The following is a 25,184-nucleotide window of genomic DNA, read 5'->3' as shown; positions in this document are numbered from 1 at the left end:
AAGTGCATTCCTAAAAAGTACCAGTCTAAATTATATTTCAAACACAATTTTTAAAACTCAAAAGTGCGTACTCAAGAGAAAAATTACTGTATAATATCATGGGAGGGGAGGGGGGAATTTTTTTTTTTTATTTATGAATAGGGGGCGATTTAGTAAATGAATTTAGGAAACCCTTGTTTAAACAGAACTTTTTAAATACTTTTGTTTGAAAAAAAACAATATAACGTTTTAAAAGATTAAATGCAATTATATAGTCATTGTAAACTACAATTAGTGATTTTAGTATTTTTACTTCTATAAGAAGAAAAAACACAAAAAAATATATTGACCGTGATCTAACTTAGTAAGTTGGAATTAAGAATAAAGTAACTATTTTAGATTGATAAATTCCTTTTAAAATTGATTGCCACATGACATGTAGGCGATGCATTTTAGGTGAAAACAGTTTGTCAAATCTGTTTACCAACTAGTTAGTTCTATAAGCTTCACTTGTACTCTGATTAAAACATGGTGCTTGGATATGTTCAAAAAGCTTAAATTTTTGATAAGATAATAATTTAATGTTGAAATTTAAGTAAGTACATTTACGAATATGAATAGAAAAAACTAGAAAAACATAAATATCTTAAAAGTTATTTTTTGTGAGAGTAAATGTAGTGAGTTTTTAGAAAAAATGAAATGCTTCATTTTATTCAAAACTGTTGTTACAAAAACTGTTGTTCTTAATAAGATATTATAAGAACTATATTTTATTGCATTTTATATAAAGGACAAAATTATATAAATGATGGTCCATAGTAAAATATGGACAAAAAAAGTACCTGAAGTTAAAATGTACAAAGAAAAAAGAAGACAGCTAACAAAAAAACATGCTAAAAATTTTTTGAGAAAAAAATTAATTTAATTAAAGCTTACTTTTGTTATATAAATTTTAACTTAGTTAAAACATAATTTTGATTTGAAAGATGCAGCCCAAATTTATACAAAAAATCTTGGTTTAAGTGCAAAATATTAAAAAGTGAAAAATAATAAAGCCCTTAAATTAAAAATAAGTAAAAAGTTATTTGTTATAAATATGATCATTTTAAAGATAAAGAAAAAGTAAATTCTTATTTGGCTAAGGCAGTAAAAAACTTTTTTAGTTTTGAACTATTGATTTAACTTTATACTCCTTATAAAAGTAATAGAAAAAAAATTTTTTTTAATGTAGAAAAATTTGTTTACTTCTAAAGAATAAATGATATATTTTTGTCGGTAAGCTGTTATTAGTTTTTAACTGCAATAAAATTGGTTTAATAAATAAAAAAGGTTAGTAAATAGCTGATCTAAAAAACTGTACCTTTATTTGATAGTGGTATAAATCTATATTCTTCCTTAACAAAATTATTTTCTCACCCCTTAATTATTGGAAGAAGTATATTGAAAAATAAAAGGCTTTTATGTTGTGATTTAACACTTGCTAAAAAATAAACTACAATTCAAATATGAAACAGTCTTTAGAATCAAGCAGAGTTTGAAGTTTTTAATTATACTTAATAAAACTATAAACTTTTTTAAGTGAATATTATTGATTATTGGTTTTTGAATTGGCTTACACCATAACTAGGACTTTAAAGCGCCTGAACAAAGAGCACAGTTTAAACTGATATTTTTAAGTTACTAAAGTTTGAAAACTATTCATTAGTTATTGCTCGTTATTGTTGGAAAACATCATCATCTTGCCGAGGTAGGACAATGTAGAAAGAGCTGAAGACACGATGCTGGTCGATTGATCCATGTTTCTGCTGTATAGCGACGTTGGTGGACTCAATCTGAATAATATTCAGTTAAACGGAAGTTGAACGCATAAATTCTATTATTTATGTGTAGTGGTCATTTTCAGAAGTTGTGAACACAAGGCTACAAAAAGTATAAGGAACGAACTTTTTCACCTTAATACTTCTTTAAGTACTCATCACTTATTTTAAAATTATCTTGTTTAATTAGAAAAAGACAAAACAATAGCCAGTAAAAAACATTACTTCACATTGATTTTGTTTTATGCACAGTAAACTAATTTCTATACACACTACTGTACACAGGAGTACATCGTGAAGGCTACTGCTCCATTGTACGATTAATATTAAAAATATTAAAAGTGAAGTTTTATAATAAATGTATTTTGCCGTAAAAGGGCGAATTTACCAAGTTTTAAGTTAGTTTAATACATTGAGTTCTGAGAGATGGCAAACTGTATTAAATATTTTTTGAACAAAAAAAAAATAATTTATGCGAATCAATTTTAAAAACCTATTCAAAAAAAACTAAACTAAACAATAATACATAGTTGAAATTAAATTCTAAATAAAAATCAATTTGGAACAGCAAAAAACATTTTACACAAGTACAATTTTTTGGGTTTTTTGTTTGCGCCTTTAATAAAAATATTATTAAGCTCTAAAAATTGCTTAAAATTTCAACTTTTTTGATTTTATGTACTTTCTATTCACAATAAATTTACTTCTAAAGCTATTGGTCTAACCCCTAATAATATCAAATATGAAATATATGTATACAAATAAAAAACAGTTTCAAACATTTAGTTTAGTCTTAATCAAACGTAATTAAAATTTTAACCCACTAACTTGTAACTTTCTTAATTTTAACTGGATACCTTTTAACTTAGTCATAAGTTTTTTCATCACTCAAATTTCAACCAAGCTTATAATTTCAAACTTAATTGGACTATAGTTTAAGTTTTCATTTTTGTTGAAAATATGTATTTAGTTAATTAAACTTTATAATACTTTACTTATAAAAAAAACACATTAGTAAAAGTAGCACTGCATACTTAACCTCAAGACAAGTTTAACTCTCAAAGTTCTTATTATTATTGAGATGTTAAAAAGGGTAAAAAATCAAATTGATTTAAATTGTAAATCTTGCAAAAGTAAACTGCAAAAAGTACTTTTTTAGTGAGATTAAGCAACTCATCAATAGTTATTTAACTTTTGAAGCAATAAACAAATTATGTTCTAATTTATTAATAAAACGTTTTACAAAACAGTTCAATTGATACTTTGTGTTGGGATATTTTGAAAACTAGAAGATGCGTTATCAATGATTGCAGTTTATAAGTATAAAACTTTAGTATAAAAAAATAAGATAGCAGCAGGAATTATATGAAAAAACAAAGCATTCTAAATTATTACTCCAAATAAGTTTTATCTACTAAAAACGTTCGAACTAACAGTCTGAAGTCTTTGTCTGATTCGAAGACCGCCCACCCTCTGAGCGAAATGCCACTGGATTCGTCATCGTCTTCTTCGAAGTTGTAAATCAAGTCATCCGCATTTATTTCGTGAAACTTCAAATCCGATTCCCACTGATCGATCTTCTCTTGCGGGTATTTGTGCGGACCTGATCTAAAAAAATTTAAATAAATTACATGACTGAAAAATTAACATAAATTTAACTTCATATAAAAAAAAAATTGAGTTTAACCCTGTTTATAAACACTAATAAATTTTACAGTAAAAAGATAACAGAAACTCTGTTCTACAGTTTAAACATACACAAATGTAAAGTTGCTAGAGAGGGTATTACAAGTACAAATTTATAAATATTTTGCAAGCTACACGTAACTTTGATTTAAACCATTTAAAGTACGGTAAAGAAACTTTTAAGTAGTTTACTCTTTAAACATCAAAAGATCAGATACGTACAAAAATCATACCAGTAAGTTTTAATGCAGAAACTAGTAGCCACAAGTGAAAACAAATGATCGTACTAACGAGCATCCGTATTATGTTAAAATACTTTGATGAGTGAAAACAAATAACTAACGAGCATCCGTATTATGTTAAAATACTTTAATGAGTGAAAACAAATAACTAACGAGCATCCGTATTATGTTAAAATACTTTGATGAGTGAAATAACTAACGAGCATCCGTATTATGTTAAAATACTTTGATGAGTGAAATAACTAACGAGCATCCGTATTATGTTAAAATACTTTGATGATTGAAATAACTAACGAGCATCCGTATTATGTTAAAATACTTTGATGAGTGAAATAACTAACGAGCATCCCTCCTCGCATATCTTGTCCACCAGCATACGCATGTTGGTGAGGAACCTGTGGGGCGAGGTCACGTTGACCTTCTGCTGCATGCACAGCGCGCAGATGTTGCCGATCAGCAGCTTGTAGTAGGCGGTGAACGCGCTCTCCGACATGCCGTGCTCGTAGAATATCCTGTGAAAATAAGTAGAATGTCCTGTTAAAATAAGTAGAATGTCCTGTTAAAATAAGTAGAATGTCCTGTTAAAATAAGTAGAATGTCCTGTTAAACTAAGTAGAATGTCCTGTTAAAATAAGTAGAATGTCCTGTGAAAATAAGTAGAATGTCCTGTTAAAATAAGTAGAATGTCCTGTTAAAATAAGTAGAATGTCCTGTTAAAATAAGTAGAATGTCCTGTTAAACTAAGTAGAATGTCCTGTTAAAATAAGTAGAATGTCCTGTTAAAATAAGTAGAATGTCCTGTGAAAATAAGTAGAATGTCCTGTTAAAATAAGTAGAATGTCCTTTGAAAATAAGTAGAATGTCCTGTGAAAATAAGTAGAATGTCCTGTGAAAATAAGTAGAATGTCCTGTGAAAATAAGTAGAATGTCCTGTTAAAATAAGTAGAATGTCCTGTTAAAATAAGTAGAATGTCCTGTTAAAATAAGTAGAATGTCCTGTGAAAATAAGTAGAATGTCCTGTGAAAATAAGTAGAATGTCCTGTTAAAATAAGTAGAATGTCCTTTGAAAATAAGTAGAATGTCCTGTGAAAATAAGTAGAATGTCCTGTTAAAATAAGTTGAATGTCCTGTGAAAATAAGTAGAATTTCCTGTGAAAATAAGTAGAATGTCCTGTTAAAATAAGTAGAATGTCCTTTGAAAATAAGTAGAATGTCCTGTTAAAATAAGTAGAATGTCCTGTTAAAATAAGTAGAATGTCCTGTGAAAATAAGTAGAATGTCCTGTGAAAATAAGTAGAATGTCCTGTGAAAATAAATAGAATACCCTGTGAAAATAAGTAGAATGTCCTGTTAAAATAAGTAGAATTTCCTGTGAAAATAAGTAGGTTACCCTTTGAAAATAAGTAGAATGTCCTCGTAAATTGTTAAAATAAGTAGAATGTCCTGTTAAAATAAGTAGAATGTCCTGTTAAAATAAGTAGAATGTCCTGTTAAAATAAGTAGAATGTCCTGTTAAACTAAGTAGAATGTCCTGTTAAAATAAGTAGAATGTCCTGTGAAAATAAGTAGAATGTTCTGTGAAAATAAGTAGAATGTCCTGTGAAAATAAGTAGAATGTCCTGTGAAAATAAGTAGAATGTCCTGTGAAAATAAGTAGAATGTCCTGTGAAAATAAGTAGAATGTCCTTTGAAAATAAGTAGAATGTCCTGTGAAAATAAATAGAATGTCCTGTGAAAATAAATAGAATGTCCTGTGAAAATAAATAAAATACCCTGTGAAAATAAGTAGAATGTCCTGTTAAAATAAGTAGAATTTCCTGTGAAAATAAGTAGGTTACCCTTTGAAAATAAGTAGAATGTCCTCGTAAATTGTTAAAATAAGTAGAATGTCCTGTTAAAATAAGTAGAATATCCAGTGAAAATAAGTAGAACGTCCTGTGAAAAAGAGTAGAATATTCTGTGAAAAAAAGTAGAATGTTCTATTAAAATAAGTAGCATGTCCTATAAAAATAAGTAGAGTCCTGTGAAAATAAATAGAATGTTGGATACGCCAAGTGACAAATGTTGTTAAAGGTTGCTTTGATATTAACCAGGCTTCCCCAAAGTAGGCGATGCTCGACTTTCGGGAGGCAATCTCGAGTAAGGGGGTATAAAAGTAAATTGGCAAATCACCAGTAAAGGGGTAATTATTTGTTAAACTTCTGCTAAGTGGGGAAATATAAAAATTAGTTTGAGAAACCATGGTATTAGTAGTGTCAAATAGCTTAACTTGTTTTTAATCTCGAAAACCTATTAGATGCTGACTATTCAGTTTCAAAAAAAGAGGTTTAGAGGGGTCGGCAGGTCAAAAAGGACCGTTTTTTTATGTGCTTTAAATAAAATATTTAAAGACATTTTTTTTGAACAAAAAAATTTAGGCGATAGAATATCCTTTAAATATAACACTAAAATTTTATTTTTGTGTTTTCGAAAATATTAGTATATTAAACTAGTTGAATAAAAGTTTTAAAGTGGCCCGCGGGCCGCAGTTTGCCGACCCCTGGTTTAGACAGTTACACTGGTTTGTTTTAAATAGCACAACCATTAAAAGTTGACGATAAACCTACAAAAACCTAGTTTTGTATTTCATAAATCAAATAGTGTTTAAATTATTTACTACAAAAAAAAATTAAATATAAAACAGTTTTGATAGTGATATATTTGTACAAAAAATTACTCTTACGTTTAAAAATACAATTTATAGTGTTTTTATCTAAACTTAAGAAAATATTTTATAATTATATTATTTTATCATATATTTATGCAGATTAAACAATTTTACAGCTATAATAAATTGATGAATTATTTTTTTTGGTTTGTATACAAAAGTTATAATTAAACTCTTGAAGATTGACTATCTTAAATCCAAAAATTTTGAAAATCTATAAATTAGCAAAAAGGATTTGAACTAAAGTATTTTTTAACCATGAATAAACGATGGATACTCTAATAATCATTATAAGTTAACAAGCAAACTGTTTCATAGTTAAAATTGCTAGATGTGCAAATGGAAATATTGAAAATAGTACTAGGGGTAGGAAGTACAGCAAATTTTTGGTCATATTGTAAAATTTACATTTAAACATATGATTCGAATGTGATTTAGCTCCATTAAGAAGAATTTGATAACAATAAATATGTATTGCAAAAAAAAAACAATCTTGCACCCGAAAAAACTGATTTGAACCCAAAAATTACATATTTTAGTTTTTTTGACATAAATAGTAATTAAGTCACTTATACATGTCATAGACTTATAAATTTATACCTTAAATGAAAGCTTATACTTAAGGACATACACTTAAAGACAATTCAACTGCTTTTGATGTACTATGAAGTCATAATCACAAAAAATATGCAAATCTTGTCTGTAAAATGGTGTTTTTTGAAAAATTAAAAAGCACAGCTGGTTGTTTTATCTAATTAAAAAAAATTGTGTAAAATTAAACTTAGTAGGTATACTTACTTACCTTTAGAATTTAGGTGGTGTTGAAAGTTATTTACCAGGATATTTGCACTCATTTATTTTTACCTCCAATTTTGTTGCCTCAATTATTTACTTAAACAAAAAACACTTTGATTTCTAAAATTATGCTAGATAAACTTTTGAGTATATATCACAGTTTTACTATGGAAGTGTCCTTGCTACAGATCATCAATACTAAAAAGCTTACAAAAACTGCTTGTTCAAGTAGGGTAAGTTGTTCAATATGTTAACAGATAAATTTTGCAGTTTTATAAATAATATTTTATTAATTTATACCAGATGAACGCATTGGAAACTAAATAATTTTGTAAATTTTTAGGAAAATTTTGCAATTTAGTCTGACTTTAATGAATTTTTAATTAATTTTTTACCATTTATTTAGAGGCTTTGGAAAATAAAGAATTTTGTAAATTTAAACTGAAAAATCAGATTTTTTTATATTGTCAAATTTCCTGACTTTTCCTGACTTTTTTTCAAAATCCCCATTGTTTCCTGACTTTTCCTGACCTTGTGGCAATACTGAGCTTATTAGGCAGTTGTACGGGGTTCATCATGTAAGGCAAACTGAAAGTAAATCATTTTAATAATAAAATAAACTTCAGATACTCACTTTTTAAACTAAACTCTATTAATTTTTTAAAAACATGAGAAAATGCAAAACACTCACTTGAGATGCAGCTTATGGGGCAGCTGTATGGGGCTCATTATCGACTGCATGACGTTCATCATGTGGGCGCAGTACGAAAGCGATATGAAGAAAACGTCCTTGTAAATGTGCTTCTCGCATTTTTCCCCCACTTCAACTTGTATGCCGTCCCCGTGCGTGTCGGAACTTCCTGTAATCAACAAACAATCATTTGTATGTGAAATTAAGTTTTATTAAAATGTTTCAGAGCTTTATAAAACAACCAGCGTTCAATTTATTAGTGAAGTTAGCGAGCTTTTAAACAAAGGGTAAGGCACTTTTTAAATATTTAATATTATTTTAAAGATCTTCAACTTAGCTAGCAGTTGTTTTTTACCGTTTTGTAAAATTCAAATTTGTTTATGAGATAAAAGAGTACAAAGTCGGAAAGCTCGGTAGGTTCTTTATGTAAGGACCAAAGTAAAAAGACAAAAAAAAGACTATATCATAAAAAATATATCTGCTCCTACAGTTTTCAAGAAATGGTCCTGTAATTTGCTTAGTTTAATCTTAACTAATGATACATGTTTCTAGTAAAAGATTTCATTTTGACTAAAAACATTTTTTTATCGAAAAAAAAAAATTAAGTCGTAAAATTCTTAAATTTTAACTCTTTTTTTAATTGTTATAAACAGAGTTTTTTGTTTTAATGTAAGGAACATTTCCAGAATATTTTAAGCTTATCGACTAAAAAATGAGGATATGATAAAATTTAGTAGATTTTTTAAAACTCCTAGAACATCGGCAGTATTATTTTTTTCCTCCATACATTTGAATTGGAAACTTTTTACACAACTGACGATATATCTAAGGTTAATTAGTATTCTTTTGTTCTGTAAAAAGTATCTTTAGCTTTCACGTAAGGTCTAATGTTAGTTTTTGTAAAAAATAATGTTGGACCCCATACAGCCTTAATTTCATAAATAATGTATAGTTTTGTATTCGTTTTATATTTTTTTAAGTTTTTAGAGAAACTTGTAGAAATTATTTTAACTTACAAACATATTGTTGAATACAGTATCAACTTTAAAAGAATATAGCAAAACTAAACTAGTTATCTACAGATAAAACTGATTTTACTTTTTTTACACAAACATAAGCTAAACTTTTATATTGTATAATTGTTATACACTTTGATTAACAAAATTATTTAAAATATACATATATTAGGTTCTAGCCTGTAAAGCATTGTTTCAATTATGTTAAACTACCCAAAATAACTTTTGTAATCTTTTTTACTTTACAACGACCAGCAATAAAACACACCTCACGCTTGACAAAAACACTCACGTTCAAAATGTACAAGCTAAAGTTGTCAAAAGTAACAGTTGAAAACACACCCGATACGGTTCTGCTTCTGTTTTTAATTTTGTAAGTGTTCTCGTACAGCATGCTGACGTGCGAAAACGTGAAGTCGTCGGTTTTCACAACGATCTCCTCATTGCAAATGTACATTCGGCTGTCCTGTAACAAAAAGTAGAACACTTGAAACTGACTTCCTTTTACAGATTTGTTATTATGCAATCTTTGAATTTAAAAAAAAAAAGAAACAACAAGCTTTATAACCATGTTATTAGCTTAAATAGATTTGATTAAAAATCTATTGGAAGTTTTTTATTACAAGATGTAATAAATTAGAAACTGAAATCAAGGCATCCGACAATATAAAAACACAAATTTCACCATATAAACACAATTTTACTGTTTTTAAAAAAAGTACTGTTTTCTAAATATTTTATTTAAATGTTTGAAACTAACATCAGCCATTAGCCATCGGCCCTCGTCGTAAACAAAATTTTTAGCTTCCAACAATTCCAACCTCAAAGCAGAAGTGTTACCGTCTGTGCTGTGATTAAAACATTTTGCTTTATTCCTTAACTTTTGAGCCACTAATTTTTTTTTAATATAGCAGTTTCACATTCAGTTTTTTAACAGACTAAACCCATAGTGTTTATTTAGTATTCTATTCAAATTCTTGATTAGTTTTCTAACTAACATAATTTACAATTTCTAGTTTATTTGTTTTGTTTTGCTTCATAGTATCTTCCATGTATTGTTTTACTTTTATTTTTCAAATTTATATTGTAACTGAAGATCCCTCAAAGGGTAAAACTTAGTTTTGCATATAAAAATCTTGAATAATTAATCTAGTATCAATTTATCATATATAACAGTTGAAAATATTTTTCCATCATCAAGAGTTAGAGCATTTTTAGACTCTGTCTATACCAACTGAAAAATTTTAAATTTTTTTTTAAATAAATGTTTGGTATTGTAAACATACTTTCAGATCATACAAGAGTCCTTAAAATCTAAACTAAAGGTTAGTTTAATATAAATGACCATAATAAACCGTATAGAGTTCTTGCAAAAAAAAAAAGTTTATTTTCTGTAAAATTAGTATAATAAAGAGTTACTTTTGCCATGACTTACTTTTTATTGAATAAAATAGAACTATCTTAATTATTTATCTCAATTTCTGTAAAAATAAACCAAACCTTTCAGTATTGTCGAAACTAGACAAGTCGTCTTTATTGCCCATCAAATCATTAATAGGTCCTATCGGCAATATATACTTAGATAAGTTTTTCATGTGATATGACTGTAACTTTTTGATGTATTGATTTCGCTCAAAGACTTTACGTTTTTTTTGTTGCAGCTTTACCTTTGAAAAAAAAGATCACGGCTTTAAATGTTTAAAAAACTAAAGTATAAAAATCTAAATTAAAAGTGTACTTATCAAAAAAGAAAAACTATGCTCAATAGATAATAATATATGTTTCGAATTAAGCTAATAAATTGTGTGTTAAAAAGCAACAAAATGTCTTTTACAATCTCAATAGGTTAAAAAAAAGCAAAGGTTAAAATTAAAAAAATGAGTTCAACAAAGTTTTATACAACATAATTATCAAATTATATAATACATAATTTTGCTAACTTTAGAAAGCTGACAACTTTGATTTTTAATTATAAGAATCATTTGTGACAAATCGTAGATTATTTAATTACTTACCGTAAATGTAAAATGGTCAAATGTATATATGTCAATAACAGTGTTTAGTTAAAAAATACATTTTCATTCTTATTTCTCAGGGATTGCAACCATGAAATTAACACTTTATTTAACAAAACAATTTATTTTTAACAAAACAATTTATTTTTAACGATTTTAAGTTATAAGCATTTTAAGTTTAACAATTTATTTAGTCTAAAAGTAAAATTTGAACTGTAACAAAAAAAAAACAAACGATATACATTTTTGAAATAAAAATTAAACTCTTAGAAACAACTATTTCATACATGAATGTTATGACGATCGTTTACAAGCTTAAGGTAACTTTTTTCAATAAAATGGACAAAAAATATAAAATGTGCGTTATTGAACTGTTTCAAGTATTTAAAATTATATTAAATTTTCTACTTCCAGAAAAAAGCCTCAATAGCGTTAAAAACTTATAAAGATATAAAACTAACTTTTAATTTTGTAAGAATTATCTAAACATTCGCATAGTTTAAAACATATTTTCAGTTATTTCAGTTGAACAAAAAAATGTTTGTCAAACTTTCAAATAAAAACTAGAGAGTTTATAATTTTAATAACTATTTAAAATTAAACTTTAGATCAGGGTTTCCAAAGTGAGCCATATGATTCTTTTGGGAACTATTACAGAAATTTAGGGACCATAAGCAGCTAAGGGGACACATGGGAGCCATGAGGTCATAATATAAAACACTAGATACACTAGGTATTCTGGAGTTGGTGGTGAAGAGCAAAAAAAAGGCATAGGTGTATTTAAGGGTAGTTTTTTGAGAAATCTTGTCGGAGGGGCCATAGCTTTTTTTTTTATTCAAAGCGGCCTTATGAAAAACAGTTTGGGAAGCCCTGCTATAAATATATAGCAAAGATTTATTTGTTTTTTAAATAACACTCAATGGTAGTTATAATACGGTTGAGCTCACCTGCAAATCAGACAGCTTTTTTCTTATTTTGTCCATTTTAGAAACTAATGTGCTTTTTTTGAGCAGGTCAACCATGTACTTTTGGTCTTGAAAGTTGCGCTTCTCCTCTCTCAAACCTTGTTTCCTTTTCTCATAGAGTTTTTGAAAATTTTTCAACTTGAAAGCTAAATCTTCCTTTTGAAGTTTCTGATGAGATAAAAAAAATTAAGAAATTTTCTGACTTCGAAAATACAAGCAATTTAAATCAATCTTCTTACTATAATTATTACAAATTAGTATTGAATAATTAGTAAATAAAAATTTAATCATAAAAATAGCAGAACATTTTTACTGCCTTTTTGAAACTAAACTTACAGGATAAAAGAGTACTGAAGTAGTAAAACAATGACTTAAAACCTATATAACTAATTAATTTACATAATTTATAATAATTCAAGTGTTATATGTTATAAAGATTTAAAAACTTTAAACAGAGATCTCTTCTTCAAAAGGACAGTCAATACAATTTATTATTTCAAATTTTATTAAGTAAACAAAGTTTATTTCAATGAGCTCATCAGTAATCACATTGAATCCTTACTCAAATAGAACAAATTTTCGTAGTTTTAAAAAACCAAAAAATTTGACTAACTTGACCTCGCTCAATCAACCTTAAAAATAAAAAAGCTATTACCAGGCTGGCCACTGGTTTTTTAGAAATTTTTTCCAGTTTGTTTCAAGTAAACGTTTTTAGGTCTGTTTTTAGTTTCAAGTTAAGTTTAAGATAAATAACTGAGTCAAGTTGTATAACAACATTGAAAAGATACTGTAAAGCTACTTAATATGTGTTTTTTTGATAAAAAAACTTTGATGATGACAAAATGTTTTTATCTTTATGATAGATTTTCATGTCAAATCAAAATTTTACTTCTTGACATTTAAAAATTGTTTAAAATTTCAGGTTTTTAAGTTATTTTTATTCAAATTTCCGGGTAGTTTTCAAAATTTATCAAGTTAAAGAATTTTTTTAGCCTAGATTGTCATATTCCAGGTTTTTGCAGGACTCCAGGTTAAGTGGCCACCCTGTGTTAAATGGTTTTCTTAAAACGTCGAACTAGCGTAGATTAAGTTTTAACTCTTAAAACATAAAATTGAAAAAGATACAGTGCTTATAAAAACATGTTGGTTTATTATTTAATATTAACAAATTTTCGGAACTTTGAAAAACAGAAAAGCACATAACTTTTGTGACAACCCTTAAACTCATTCTAGCGACCTCAAACATAACAAATCTAATACGTGTTTAAATAAATATATCTTTCTTGGTTGAGTTTATTCACAAACTAATAACAAGAATGATAAAGTCTGTAACACAAAACATAACTAAAACTAGGTAAATACTTCTACATCTCCCCCCAGATTTTATCTACTAAGGAGATGAAACGGCAAATTTACCTAGCGAAACAAATTTTTTTTTTAACAATTTGTTACAACTTAAACGCATTTTTCAGGTCTAAAATTTAACGAAATTAAATTTAAAAAGACAAAAACATTTAAAAAATTACGATTAACTTAGTTCACTAATAAATGATTTGTTAAAACAAACTACAACTTAAACAAACTGTAAGAAAAAAAATTGAGACTTAATCTTTACTTTTCTTCACTCAGTTGCTGAATACAAGCATTTAAAAACTTAATTGCTTCACCGATTCGAACTTTTCAGCTTTGAAGAACGAAACCACATGTCATTCATCTAACCATCTTGAAACTTCACTTCATTTGCTGATAAACATCTTTATCATACTTTCGACTTTAAACAAAGTAGAAGGTGCATTACTGATAGCATTGAACACTGACGAAATACTGCTACACTTATTTTCCAAATACTCGATACCAACCAGCAGTTCGAATTTGAAATTCAATCTCTGCGTCCTCATCCAAGATCACTTTAAACAGATGGCTGTTAGACTAGTCTGCTGCAAAGTTAACTACAAACTTTAGGACGTCACCATTGGTCTGAAACTCATTCATTAGACCATAAAACATTAATTTACAGTGAACATTCCAACTTGACAATAAATGAATATCAGCAACATCGGTGGCACGAAGCTTTTGAAAAGCATCGTAAAGTCTTACATGGAAACGCTGCAAATAATCCGATAATTTCACACACTCATCCCGGACACATTGTTGTTCGCAGTAAACTTTGGCTGTCTGTTTGCTTTTCTGTATAAAATATAAGTCAAGAAAATATAGATCAAAGCAAATCCAAGCCATTCCAGTTCAACACCAATTTCGAAGAAAACCATTAGTACAGAAGGAAATTACACAATGCTTCACAAAAAGAATCTTCCTTCTATAAAAACATAAAACATTAAAACTTTTCTTGACATCTTTTTCTCAACCTTACAGAAAAGACAAACTTTTACAGTTGTATGTTTGCCCTTCTCAGACAAGGGATACTACTTAGAGATTTGCAAACAGGAGGGGTAAATCTTCTCAGAAACTTACGATTTTGAGCAGTTAAGCGACCTGATCCATCAAATTTGACAACACATTGATAGCAGTCCTTCATTTTCACCACCACTCCACTACTCCCCCACTTGCTAAGAAAGTTACCTGTTCGATTTAGTATCACGACATGATCACCACAATTCAGTGGTGGCAACGATTTTTTGTTCTCAGTTATATTTTCCAGAGACTTTACAAAACAAATACTGAGAGATTCTTCCTTTTTATTCCAAACGTCACGCCACATCTTTGAGATCTGCGGGTTATTGTAGGTCATAACACTTTTTCTGACGTAAGGTAATGACTTCTTTAAATTTCGTCGCGATCCAGTGTGTAAAAGTACGTTTTTCTGTCTCTGTACCTCCTTTTTCTTCTTCGCGTTTTTCTGTTTGAACATATTTTTTCTACGACCTCGGCTGCAAAGGCCATCAAAGTTTTGTGTATACAATCCACCAACTAGAAGTGCATTTGACTCATCAGCATAATTTTGATGACTTTGATTAACTTTTTTACGGGACTTTATTCAGCATTTTTTACAGGCAAAACACTCAATGTACCTCATATTTTTACTGCTCCAAACAAATTTATCAGTTGATTTATTACATATGCTACAAGTTGTTTTACCACTTGGTTTTTGTGTGGTTTTCTTTAAGGATTTGCATATATTTGGTGTGTACAATCCACCAACTAGAAGTGCATTTGACTCATCAGCATAGCTTTGGTGACTTTGATAAATTTTTTTACAGGACTTTAACCAGCATTTTTTACTGGCAGAAGACTCAATATACCTCATATTTTTATTTCTCCAAACAAATTTATCAGTTAATTTATTACATGTGTCACAAGTTATTTTACCACTTGATTTTGTGTGGTTTTCTTTGAGGATTTGTATGAGAAAACTGATGCTGTAACAGCGGGTTTTGACATTGCATCACGTGCCATCTCTTTTCCTTCAATAAAACTGATTGTCTCATTGACATTTTTCTCATCTAGATTTTCCCATCCTAGCACCTCTTTACGGATATCCTTATCGGCTAAACCTGTTACCATGACATCTTTTAGGATTATGTCTGTAAAATCTATTATTTGATTACAGCCATCCTTTGGGCATTTACATGTGTACGAGCATGTACTGGCTTTTCCCTTTAAACGGGCAGCAAATGATCTAGTGTTTTCAGTCAAATCCTGTCTTGCACTAAGAAAGTCTGATCGTCGTACAACAACTGAAACAGGAATAACTGCAAGCTGCTTGATCATCCTTAAAAGCTCTTGCTCACTTAAATTTACTACATCTTTATGTCCCTTCAGAATAGCATTGCCTAAATCTTCCTCACAGCACTGGTACAGTTGACGGCGTTTTTCTACATCTGTCATCTCCATGCTATCTTTAAAAATAGTCCACTTTTGTACAAATATGTTCCAACCCTCTTCACTGCAGTCTGTCCCTATTCGAGGACGGTCCATCTTTGGAATCTTTGGTTTTGAAGAATTTGCATTAATGTGTACATTGTTGTGAATGATAAGCAAAGAGGCAACTACAGAAGCATCGACGTCTGGTGTTTCATATGTGCAACTCTCAAGAGGGCATTTAATCACAGGCATTGTTGATTCAATTCAGCTTGACTTTATCATAAATAAATATATCTTTCTTGGTTGAGTTTATTCACAAACTAATAACAAGAATGATAAAGTCTGTAACACAAAACATAACTAAAACTAGGTAAATACTTCTACAGTGTTCATCTTAAAGCGTTGATCTAGCGCATACATTATTGCTAAGAATAAAAATATGAATACAGTTAGAGTTTACTTTTAAAAATCAGAGTTAAATCTGTTATGTTATAAAATATATTTGAAAATAACTACAAACTCATTTTCTAATAAATGTACTTAAAACACTAGGTAACCAGATATGTCAATCATATTTTTATTCTTACGTCATAATGAAACTCAAGTGGTGTCAAGGCCGAAATATAAACCAAGTTAAAGCATATATGAGCCTTGCTAAACCAATAAGTAAAGCATTGAATTTCAAACTAAATTTTAAGTTACCATCCAGGTTGTTTTTTTATATAAAACGGTTATAGAGGTCTAAGCAACTTACAAAGTTTTACTTGTGTTATCTTTTTGTTTTGTAAGTTTAAGTTTTAAGAGTTTTTTCTTTTTTAATTAACGTTAGACTTCTTTTTTATTATTAATTAAAGGTGACACTTAAAAACTTTACCAATATTATTTCTAAATATTGTTTTAATCAGACTTGCTTGTTTAAATAAATTTTAAATATTATTACTGATTTACTTAGTAATTAAATTTTAAAAAAACCAAAACACACATACAGTACTCAGCTTTAACAGAAAAGTTTATTGACTATTCGTATTAAGTAATTTATGTCCAAAGATTAAAAATGCCCCGTGTGAGGATCGAACTCACGATCTTCAGATTATGAGACTGACGCGCTGCCTACTGCGCCAACGGGGCTCACGTTCTAAATTGATTTGTTGCATTTATAAACCGGCTTGTTTACGATCGTGACGTGATAAACGCGGCTGAAGCAGTAATTCAACAAGCAAATATTACGATAAAAAGTTATTAATAACTATAATATTTTTTTAAACTAAAAATATCACTGTAAACTTTAATAAACTCCAAAGAATAAAACTAATATTAAATATCATATCAAAACGACTGCAACTAATTTCATTATTTAAAAAAACATGAAGTGTACAGTTCTTTTCTACACAAATGAAAGCTAGATAACTGTATATCTTTTTTAGACAAAATTCCTGCTATTTAATTTAGCATTTAAACAAAAACCATTACTCTTAACCCAGTAATACCGACAGCAGTGCAAAAACATAAACATTAAAACTTATTCACATATACTATAAACTTTATTTTTACCTCATAATTACCTAAATATTTTAACTGATTAAAAAAAATTAAGTTACTTTTTCATTATAAACAATAAAATTATTGACTTCAACAAAGTTTTTTCAACTTTGAAGTTTTTAAATAATTTTATAATCTTGAAAACTTTTTGAATAAGATTACAACTTTAGCAAAAATCTAACTAATTATTCTAAAAAATTAAAACTTAGTGAAGTTTTAAAATATAAGTCTAAAAATAGGATGAAATATATAAACCAAATGTCTTTAAAGTAAACTAAAAATATAAAAAACAAAATAGTAATATATAAATTTAAACATCTATGTTTGTCTTTAATATATGAAAAAAGAAAAGTCTACAGGATCAAAACATATATTTTTATAGAAAATACAACACCGTTTTTAATATCTAAAACCAGTATACTTACAATTCCCATCCGCGCACAATTCCTACTCATTTTTTTACTTATTTATCTATTTTTACCTTTTGTCTTTGTTTTTTTATTTATTTTTTTTTTTACTATCACTGTTACCCTTAACTCTTACCCTTGGTCAGTAAGCGGTTCTCGGATTCGATTGGGTGGGAATTGTGCGCGGGTGGGAATTTATCGCGGGTTGGAACTAAGTTAGACCTCTAAAACTCTTTTCAAATGGATCTTGCATCAAAAACAAACTTCAATATATGGTATATCTCTTTATTTTTATACTAGGGCACGTTATTATAACCATGTATTTTGGGAACGGGTCAAAAAAGTACGGCGTCAGTTTAGCACAGAGTGACATTTTAGCATGGAGTGACACTTTAGCACGGTGTCACTTTAACAAAGAGTGACTCTTTAACATTTTCTTCTTTGCAAAAAGTAAGTGTAAATAAAATTATTATTTTCTGTTAAAATTTACACATTGAAGTATTTAATATTGTCTAAACTAAACTTAAAATTAAATTAAACTATTTGATATATTTTTTTTGTGACTATTCATATAAAATATTTATTATCAACTCCTTTTTGTGTTTAAAATCAACAACTACATAACTTTTTTTAAATCAAAGATCAAAATCTAAAAGGTTGTTTTACAGCTCAATAAAAAATAAATCATAAAAAACTAATTTTCCTTACCAAGTTCAAGACATTGAGTCGCCTTATCCTGCTTTCTTTGCTGTGTCTAAAAAAAATAAAATATTTTTTAAATGCTAATATTTTTAAAAGTATCAGTTTAAAGTATGCAAATATAAATTTAAATAATCTGAGTGATTAACACACAAATACGATTCTAATTAGTTTTTTTTTAATTCTGAGATGATCATAAAAACTATGATTAAAATAAGCTTTTGTTTTATCTACTTTGTTTAAAAATTGTTTATGTTTTATGTCCCTGTTAGATACTATCTGTAAAAACATATCTGTTTACCAAGACATACTTTTTAAGAAAGCAGAAAAATATTGATTACTATATGAATAGCGTTATGAATGATTAAAACTATTTTAAACTGGTTTAATTATAGGTAGTTGATCTTTTTGTTTCTTTTTTTTATAAACATTATTAATTATGCTTATTCAAGTAAATTTAACTTGTAATGAGTATGAATGAGTAAAACTAGAAAAATTAAGCACAATAGTTTTTATAAAACTTCAAAAAACACACCTCAAACAAACAAATATGTGAACAAATGTGTTTAAACTACACATTTTGGTGCCATATGTTGTTACAAAACACTCAGGATATGAAGCAAATGAATATTTTGTGTATGGTAGTTAAATAGTTTTAAGTAAATAATCACAGAACATAATTATTATCTGATTACACATCATGTAATGTAAAGTAAAATTAATAAGTGAGTTGTCTATAAAAGTACTTGCTTTAAGTAACAATAAGAATATTTTAAATAATTTATAGAAAAAACACTCAAGTTTTAATTAATCGTTACTCAACATTTATTTAAGATCAAGTAAGAGGTTACAAAAAAGAAAATCTAGTTCTAAATAATTGTCACTAAATATTAAAACTTTGTTGAGGGTTTATGAAGAGTACCTTGTTATTTATAAGTAGAACTTAATTTTTAGAGTTTTAAATAAGATATCAGATACTTTTAACCTACCCCATAAAGTAAAAATAACTTTCAAGATATATTTTTTAAATTAGTCTGCTATTGTACTTGATTAAAAACAAACAAGGTATTTTATTCAACACAAATATATTTCAACAAAATCATGCATTTTTTATGTTTGTCAGATATGAGATCTTTACTTTTAGGACTCAAAACAGGACGTGATGTAAAAATAACTCTAGGTTATGATTTTTTTTTCCATTAACTTCTTTATGTTTCTTTCAATTCGAGACAATTTTTCACCTGCATAAGGCAAAATCAAAAGTACTGGACTTTTCTCATAACCATAACGTTTTATGTAATTTAACCATTAATTTCAATTTTAAAAACCTTATCAATCAAAGGATTAGGATATCAGTTCTTTAATAGCATTTGTTTTATAACATTAGGTTCAATCTGAAAAAACTTCTAGAGAACATATTTTATTAGCTCTGTGAATTAGGTTTTAATTAAACCAAATTTTCTTTTCTTGCTACAATATAACTGGAAATTTAGATATTGACTTGTGAACAAAGGTTTTCTGAACACCAATGTGATAAATTTATCATTTTTTATTTTGATCGAAACATCCAAGAATGATATTTGATTCTTTAGTTTCTTTGGTGAACATGATAGCACTAAGTAGGGAATTTAATTTCTAGAATAATATAAAACTCACTTTTTCACTGTCACTAATTAAAAACAATCGTCTACGTATATTAAATACTGGGACCTTAAATTAAATTCAGGTAATATTCTTCATTCCAAAAAGATACTAGCCAGAGTAGGTCCTTAATGGGACCCCGTAGCTATACCACCAATTTGACGAATTTTAAGATAAAATCCTAGGTTCCTATGGAAGGCACAAATCAAAGGGGTAAAAATATTACACTAAAAACCTAGCTTTTTCTTCAATTTTTAACCAACTTCAAATTTCTTCAGTTAATCCATTAGTAATACTTAAACTTTTTACCCATAAATATTTTTCTCATTTTGATAAAAACTTATTTCTTATTAAAAAACCACCATTTTTTAACTTCTTAATCAAAATTTTTTTATTGTAATCCATAAATAACTTCAACAAGTAATTTCTTATATTTGTTTGAGGAACTCTTTATGAAAATTTAAGATTTATAGTTCAAAAAAAAATTGTTTTAAGTAGATAGATTTTTAGTCATTTTCAGAACTATGATAAATTGAATTTCAAACAAATCACAGTCTATACTTTTAAATTTAAAACCTTTTACAAGAATGACAATATCTCAAAAAACAACTAAAATCTCCATGTCCATAAAAACTAACTTATTAGTTTTATTCTGGCTTTTATTAAAGATCAAATTTAAAAAAAATTACCTTACTACCCCCTATGCTCTTATTGTATTTATCTCACATAGTAAAACTTTTAAAGCACAACTTCATAAAAAAATTTAAATTGTTAGCAAAATATAGATCTTGTTTTCTATTTAAAATTCATAGTTTGTTCTAATTTATTTTAAAATCAAGAAAAAGATGTATTCATAGTCAGCAAAAAGAAAAGTTTTTTCTGGAATTTTTAAGTTGTTTGTGGTAGTGGAAAAATAATTTTAAAAAATAAAGTAAAATTTACAAAATTTTGTACGTAGTTTAAAACAAATTCTTAAGTTTTTAAAAATAAGTGTATAAGTACTAAATTAAGTTAGAATAATGATTGTTATTAAGCAAAAACTTACAATCTTTTTAAGTTCTCTTTCTCCTTATCTAATGCTTTAAGCTGTGGTCCTATTCTCCTGAAAAAACAATTATTACAACAAAAGTTATTTTATTTAAAAATCATTTCAAAGTTTTATAGATATAAATCTAAAGCTAATTTAGAAACATGCAAAAAACAGAAAACATTACTGTATTTAGTACATCAACTTTAATTATAAGAATTTTTTTTAAAGAGTAGTAGCTTCTTTAAAAACTATATTAGGAACATTTTATTAACTTAAGTACAGCAAAACTCACAAGTTAATAGTTAACAAATCATTAAACTCTTTTTTGCACAACTTTTTGTTCTCAGGTACCAACAAAGTACATATAATTCCACCCTCCAACAGGCAAGATCGGCAAACAAATAAGAGTCGACTCTTTGAACACATTGGGCAGCTGCCATCAATAACATCAACAGAATCGTTTTCACTTCTTGACATTATATTATTTAAAATAAATCTGTTTATAATTGAAACAAACTTATTTAAAAAAAAAAGTTTAGGTAAACTAACTCAGCAGTTTTGTTTTATTTAGTATTGCTAAAAAAACATTTAAGCAGTTACATATATATAGTTACATATGCTACTAAATTAACTTTTTTTTATTAATTTTTTAACAGTAGAAAACTAAACTTTGAATTTTCTAGTTCTACTATTGTAGGAAACCAAATATGAATATAAAACAGCTGTTTACAACTTTTAGAAAACTAGAAATGTTTTAATTTAAACTTATAAGCATAAGGCTTAGGGGGGTCCAACATTTTTTAAATTAATACTGGCTCTTTTTAGAAATCTTATACTATATACCAGGGCTTCCAAAGTGGGCCATTAAAGAAAGTTAGTGGGACGTAAGCTGCAAAGGGGGAGGGGGCATAACTTTTTAATTATGCAATTTGAAACTTACAGTATATATTTTGGACTTTATGATGAAAGGCAAAAAAATGTCTTAGGTGTATTTAAAGGTAGATTTTTGATAAATTTTATTGGAAGAGGCCATTGATTTTATAATTTTTACAAAGTGGGCCTTATGAAAAAAAGTTTGGAAAACTCTGGTATAAGATAACTGTAAGATAATTTTATAGAACAAATATAATCAATTAAATTTTTAGATATAACCAGTTTTGTACAAATAATCCAATACAACCAAATGTAATCAAAAAATTTAAGACTGTCATTCTGGGAATTTGGAAACATTGACTAAAAATATACCTTCTGTTTCATTTTTAATGCAATTTACTTTAAATTTTAAGGAAATAAACAACTTGTAGAACGCGGATTTTAAATAAAAAGTTTTTATTGTGTACAAAATCTAAAACAAATAAATTTGTTTGTTTACTTTTAACAAAAGTTTTTTTTGAAAAAAATTTAAAAAAAATTTTTCTATAAGTTGTTCATAACTTATTAAACACTACTTTAAGATTGTTTAAAAAAAATTCTCAAAAACTAAAGGAGGAGATAGGTTTTTAATGGAATAGTCTAACTTCACCTTTTTAGTTTGCACCTCCCATAAAGAACCTATTGAACTCTCAACTTGATCATTTACATCTCAAAAGTTACTTAGAACTTTTAACAATGTTAAAAAACGAATAGTATCTTGGATTTTTAGTAAAAAATAAGACTAACTTTTGAATAAGTAATTTTCAACAAGTGAAAATCCTAATGTCATGTTAGGGTACTATACTATTCAATAAAAAACATCCTAAACACCATAAATAATTAAGTAGTAGTCCAATACTATGCAAAATTAAGAAATCTAGTTTTTTCCTCTTAGTTTTAATAATTCAATAAAAAACCTTAAAAAATCATTTATTAAAAAAAACTTGTAAAGCAAACCATAACTGTTTGTAATAAACAATGACAGGTACTTTAGGGTAGGTGTCAGAATTAAATAAAGACACTTTTGCACTCTGTCACTTTTACAGTGCATCATTTTAGCAAATGTTGAAACTTATATATTTTTTTTACTGTTAATGTTACGCCTAACCCTCACCTTTGGTTAGTATTTTTTTACCTATATTTATTTTTTCTTTTTGTTATTTCTTAAATATTTATTTATTTGTATTTTACTTTCATTGTTAGCTCTAACCCTTACCATTAGTTAATTTTTTTTTACTCTTGTGCAAAATTGACCCTCAGTGTAAAAGTGACTTGTTTTGGGTATTTTTATGGTTAATTTTAGCAAAAATTTAACAAATACACCATTCATTCCTAAGACTAAGCTAGGACCTTAGCTATAACAAATGTTCTTGCATAATTAAAAAAAATTGTTTGAATCTAAATTTATAACCAAAAGTGTTTTTATGTATATGTTGTAATTACAATTATATATCATAAAACAATTTTTGAAAACAAATAAACTTATTTCAACTTATAATATACTTGTAAACTTATTTTTTATTCCAAGCTTTCAGTTTGTTTAAATGAAAAATTAAGCTCCTAGAAAACCCTTGAATTAGTGTATTTCAAATTCAAAAGTATATGAGGTATACTTAAAAACAACTAAATATTATATTTTTCAGGTTATCCTTTAAATTTATTTTATTTATTGTTTATTCAATAAAAAAATTGCTCAAAATGTTTGGTCCTAGGATGGTACACAAAAAAACCTTTCCGTTATTGAGTCACACACCACTTGCATACCTTTTAACGTCTTGCCCAGGACAAAATTTAAGTAAGCTTCATCGATACATGGAACTGAAACAATAGAGATTAAATAAGATAAACATTTATGAAGCATCATGAAGCTCATATCCCCAAGCAAGTGTTCACCAGTTCTATAACATCGCACTTTAGACAGTCTTTAGTTTAAATTTTAAGCAATTCTCTCAACAAATTTAAAACAATTCCAAAACTTTTACATACCTTTCCAGATAGAAAAGTATTTGACAAAAACAATGTTTATAAACCATTTTTTCTTACCAAGATTTAAAAGCAGTAGTGGTCATGAATTACTAGCTTATCAAGGTAGTAAACTTTGGACAGACCTACCTATTAAGTTAAAAGACCAAAGCCATTTTGAAAGGTTCCAGGTTGAACTTAAGGATAACTTATTAAATGATCAACTAATTCAATAGAGTTTACATAAGATGAACAGGAACCTTTTTTTTTATAAACAGTAGATTAGTATCCATTTTTCATCTGAGTAGGTTTGTTTTTTTGAGTGTATTAACTGGGTTTCAATAGCATTGGTCTAGTTTGTAGAAAGTTGTAATATTTTTTTTCTGTTTGTAGTTTGTTAGTGTATTAGTAAGCAATTACATTTCATAGTCTACATACTATATGTGTAAATAAAGTTATTAGTCTCTAAATATATTTTTTCCAGAAAACAAAGAAAGTTTAAAACTTAAATATGAGCTGAAATCACTAATAAAATTTAAAACTAGTAATGGGTTGACTTATTTTATGATTATTAGTGTTTTTTATCTTATTTATTACTTTTTTTTCAAAGAAAAAACATATTTACTATTTTCATTGTTTTTTGTGGTTGTTAACATTAATATTTTGGTATAGTTCAACTCCTTTATTTAGACATTTATTCAAGTTTGTAAAAAATGATAGTTTTAATTAAAAGAGTATATTTATTTTATACCTTTTTTTAGTTTAAGAACTTTTTTTTATGGATCTGCTTTATTTTACTTTTTATCATTTTTGAATATTGCAGCTTCATTTTTTTTTTAATGTTATAGCTTTAATTTACTGTTACTTTTATTTTATAATAAGTAAAAATAAGTTGGTAGTAGAGTCTTCTTCAAATAGAATTCAAATAGTTTTTTTTTTCTTTTTTAAATCATATAAAAGGTTAAATTATTTTCTAAAATGATGATAAATCTAAAAATTAAAAACATTTCAGATAGAAACTTTACCTCTTTGCGTAGAGTTAGATATATATTTCATGTGTATATAATGTTAGATATATGTGTGTATAAAAATTCTCAAGTTTTTTTGGATATTTTTTTTTTATAAAACTATTTATTGTTGTAAAGTTTAATAGTCTCATTTTTCATAGAGTTTTTTGTTTTAGAGTTTAAATTTTTCTCTTTTTAATTTTTAGCTCATTATAATTTTGACTAAGTTGGGTATGCAACTTGATGACTGA

At 27.2% G+C, this 25,184-nt stretch overlaps 1 protein-coding gene and 1 non-coding gene across 3 annotated transcripts; both read right to left on the bottom strand.

Annotated features, from left to right (window-relative positions):
- Positions 1-971: 971 nt before the first annotated feature.
- LOC145840640 (uncharacterized) lies at positions 972-21,542 on the bottom strand. 2 transcript variants are annotated; one of them, XM_082947959.1, is made up of 11 exons: positions 21,345-21,542; positions 21,068-21,124; positions 18,391-18,436; positions 11,897-12,082; positions 10,435-10,601; positions 9,695-9,782; positions 9,277-9,400; positions 7,919-8,087; positions 4,066-4,236; positions 3,231-3,404; positions 972-1,811 (listed from the first exon to the last, which is right to left on the bottom strand). In XM_082947959.1, the coding sequence occupies exons 1-11, from the start codon at positions 21,527-21,529 to the stop codon at positions 1,685-1,687; spliced, it is 1,494 nt and encodes a 497-aa protein (XP_082804085.1). In that variant the 5' UTR covers positions 21,530-21,542; the 3' UTR covers positions 972-1,684. The 2 variants fall into 2 exon arrangements, 1 of the variants encoding a protein (XP_082804085.1); XR_014370115.1 differs by having other exon boundaries at positions 1,682-1,811; positions 3,231-3,399.
- Trnam-cau (transfer RNA methionine (anticodon CAU)) lies at positions 16,792-16,864 on the bottom strand. The gene has a single exon. It is a non-coding gene; the product is annotated as a tRNA-Met (tRNA).
- Positions 21,543-25,184: the final 3,642 nt, after the last annotated feature.

The sequence above is a fragment of the Thalia democratica genome, chromosome 7 (assembly GCF_965202585.1).
Source record: "Thalia democratica chromosome 7, ktThaDemo2.hap1.1, whole genome shotgun sequence".
Lineage (NCBI taxonomy): Eukaryota > Metazoa > Chordata > Thaliacea > Salpida > Salpidae > Thalia > Thalia democratica.
The sequence above is the reverse complement of the archived record's forward strand: the minus strand, read 5'-3'. Positions and strand labels throughout refer to the sequence as shown.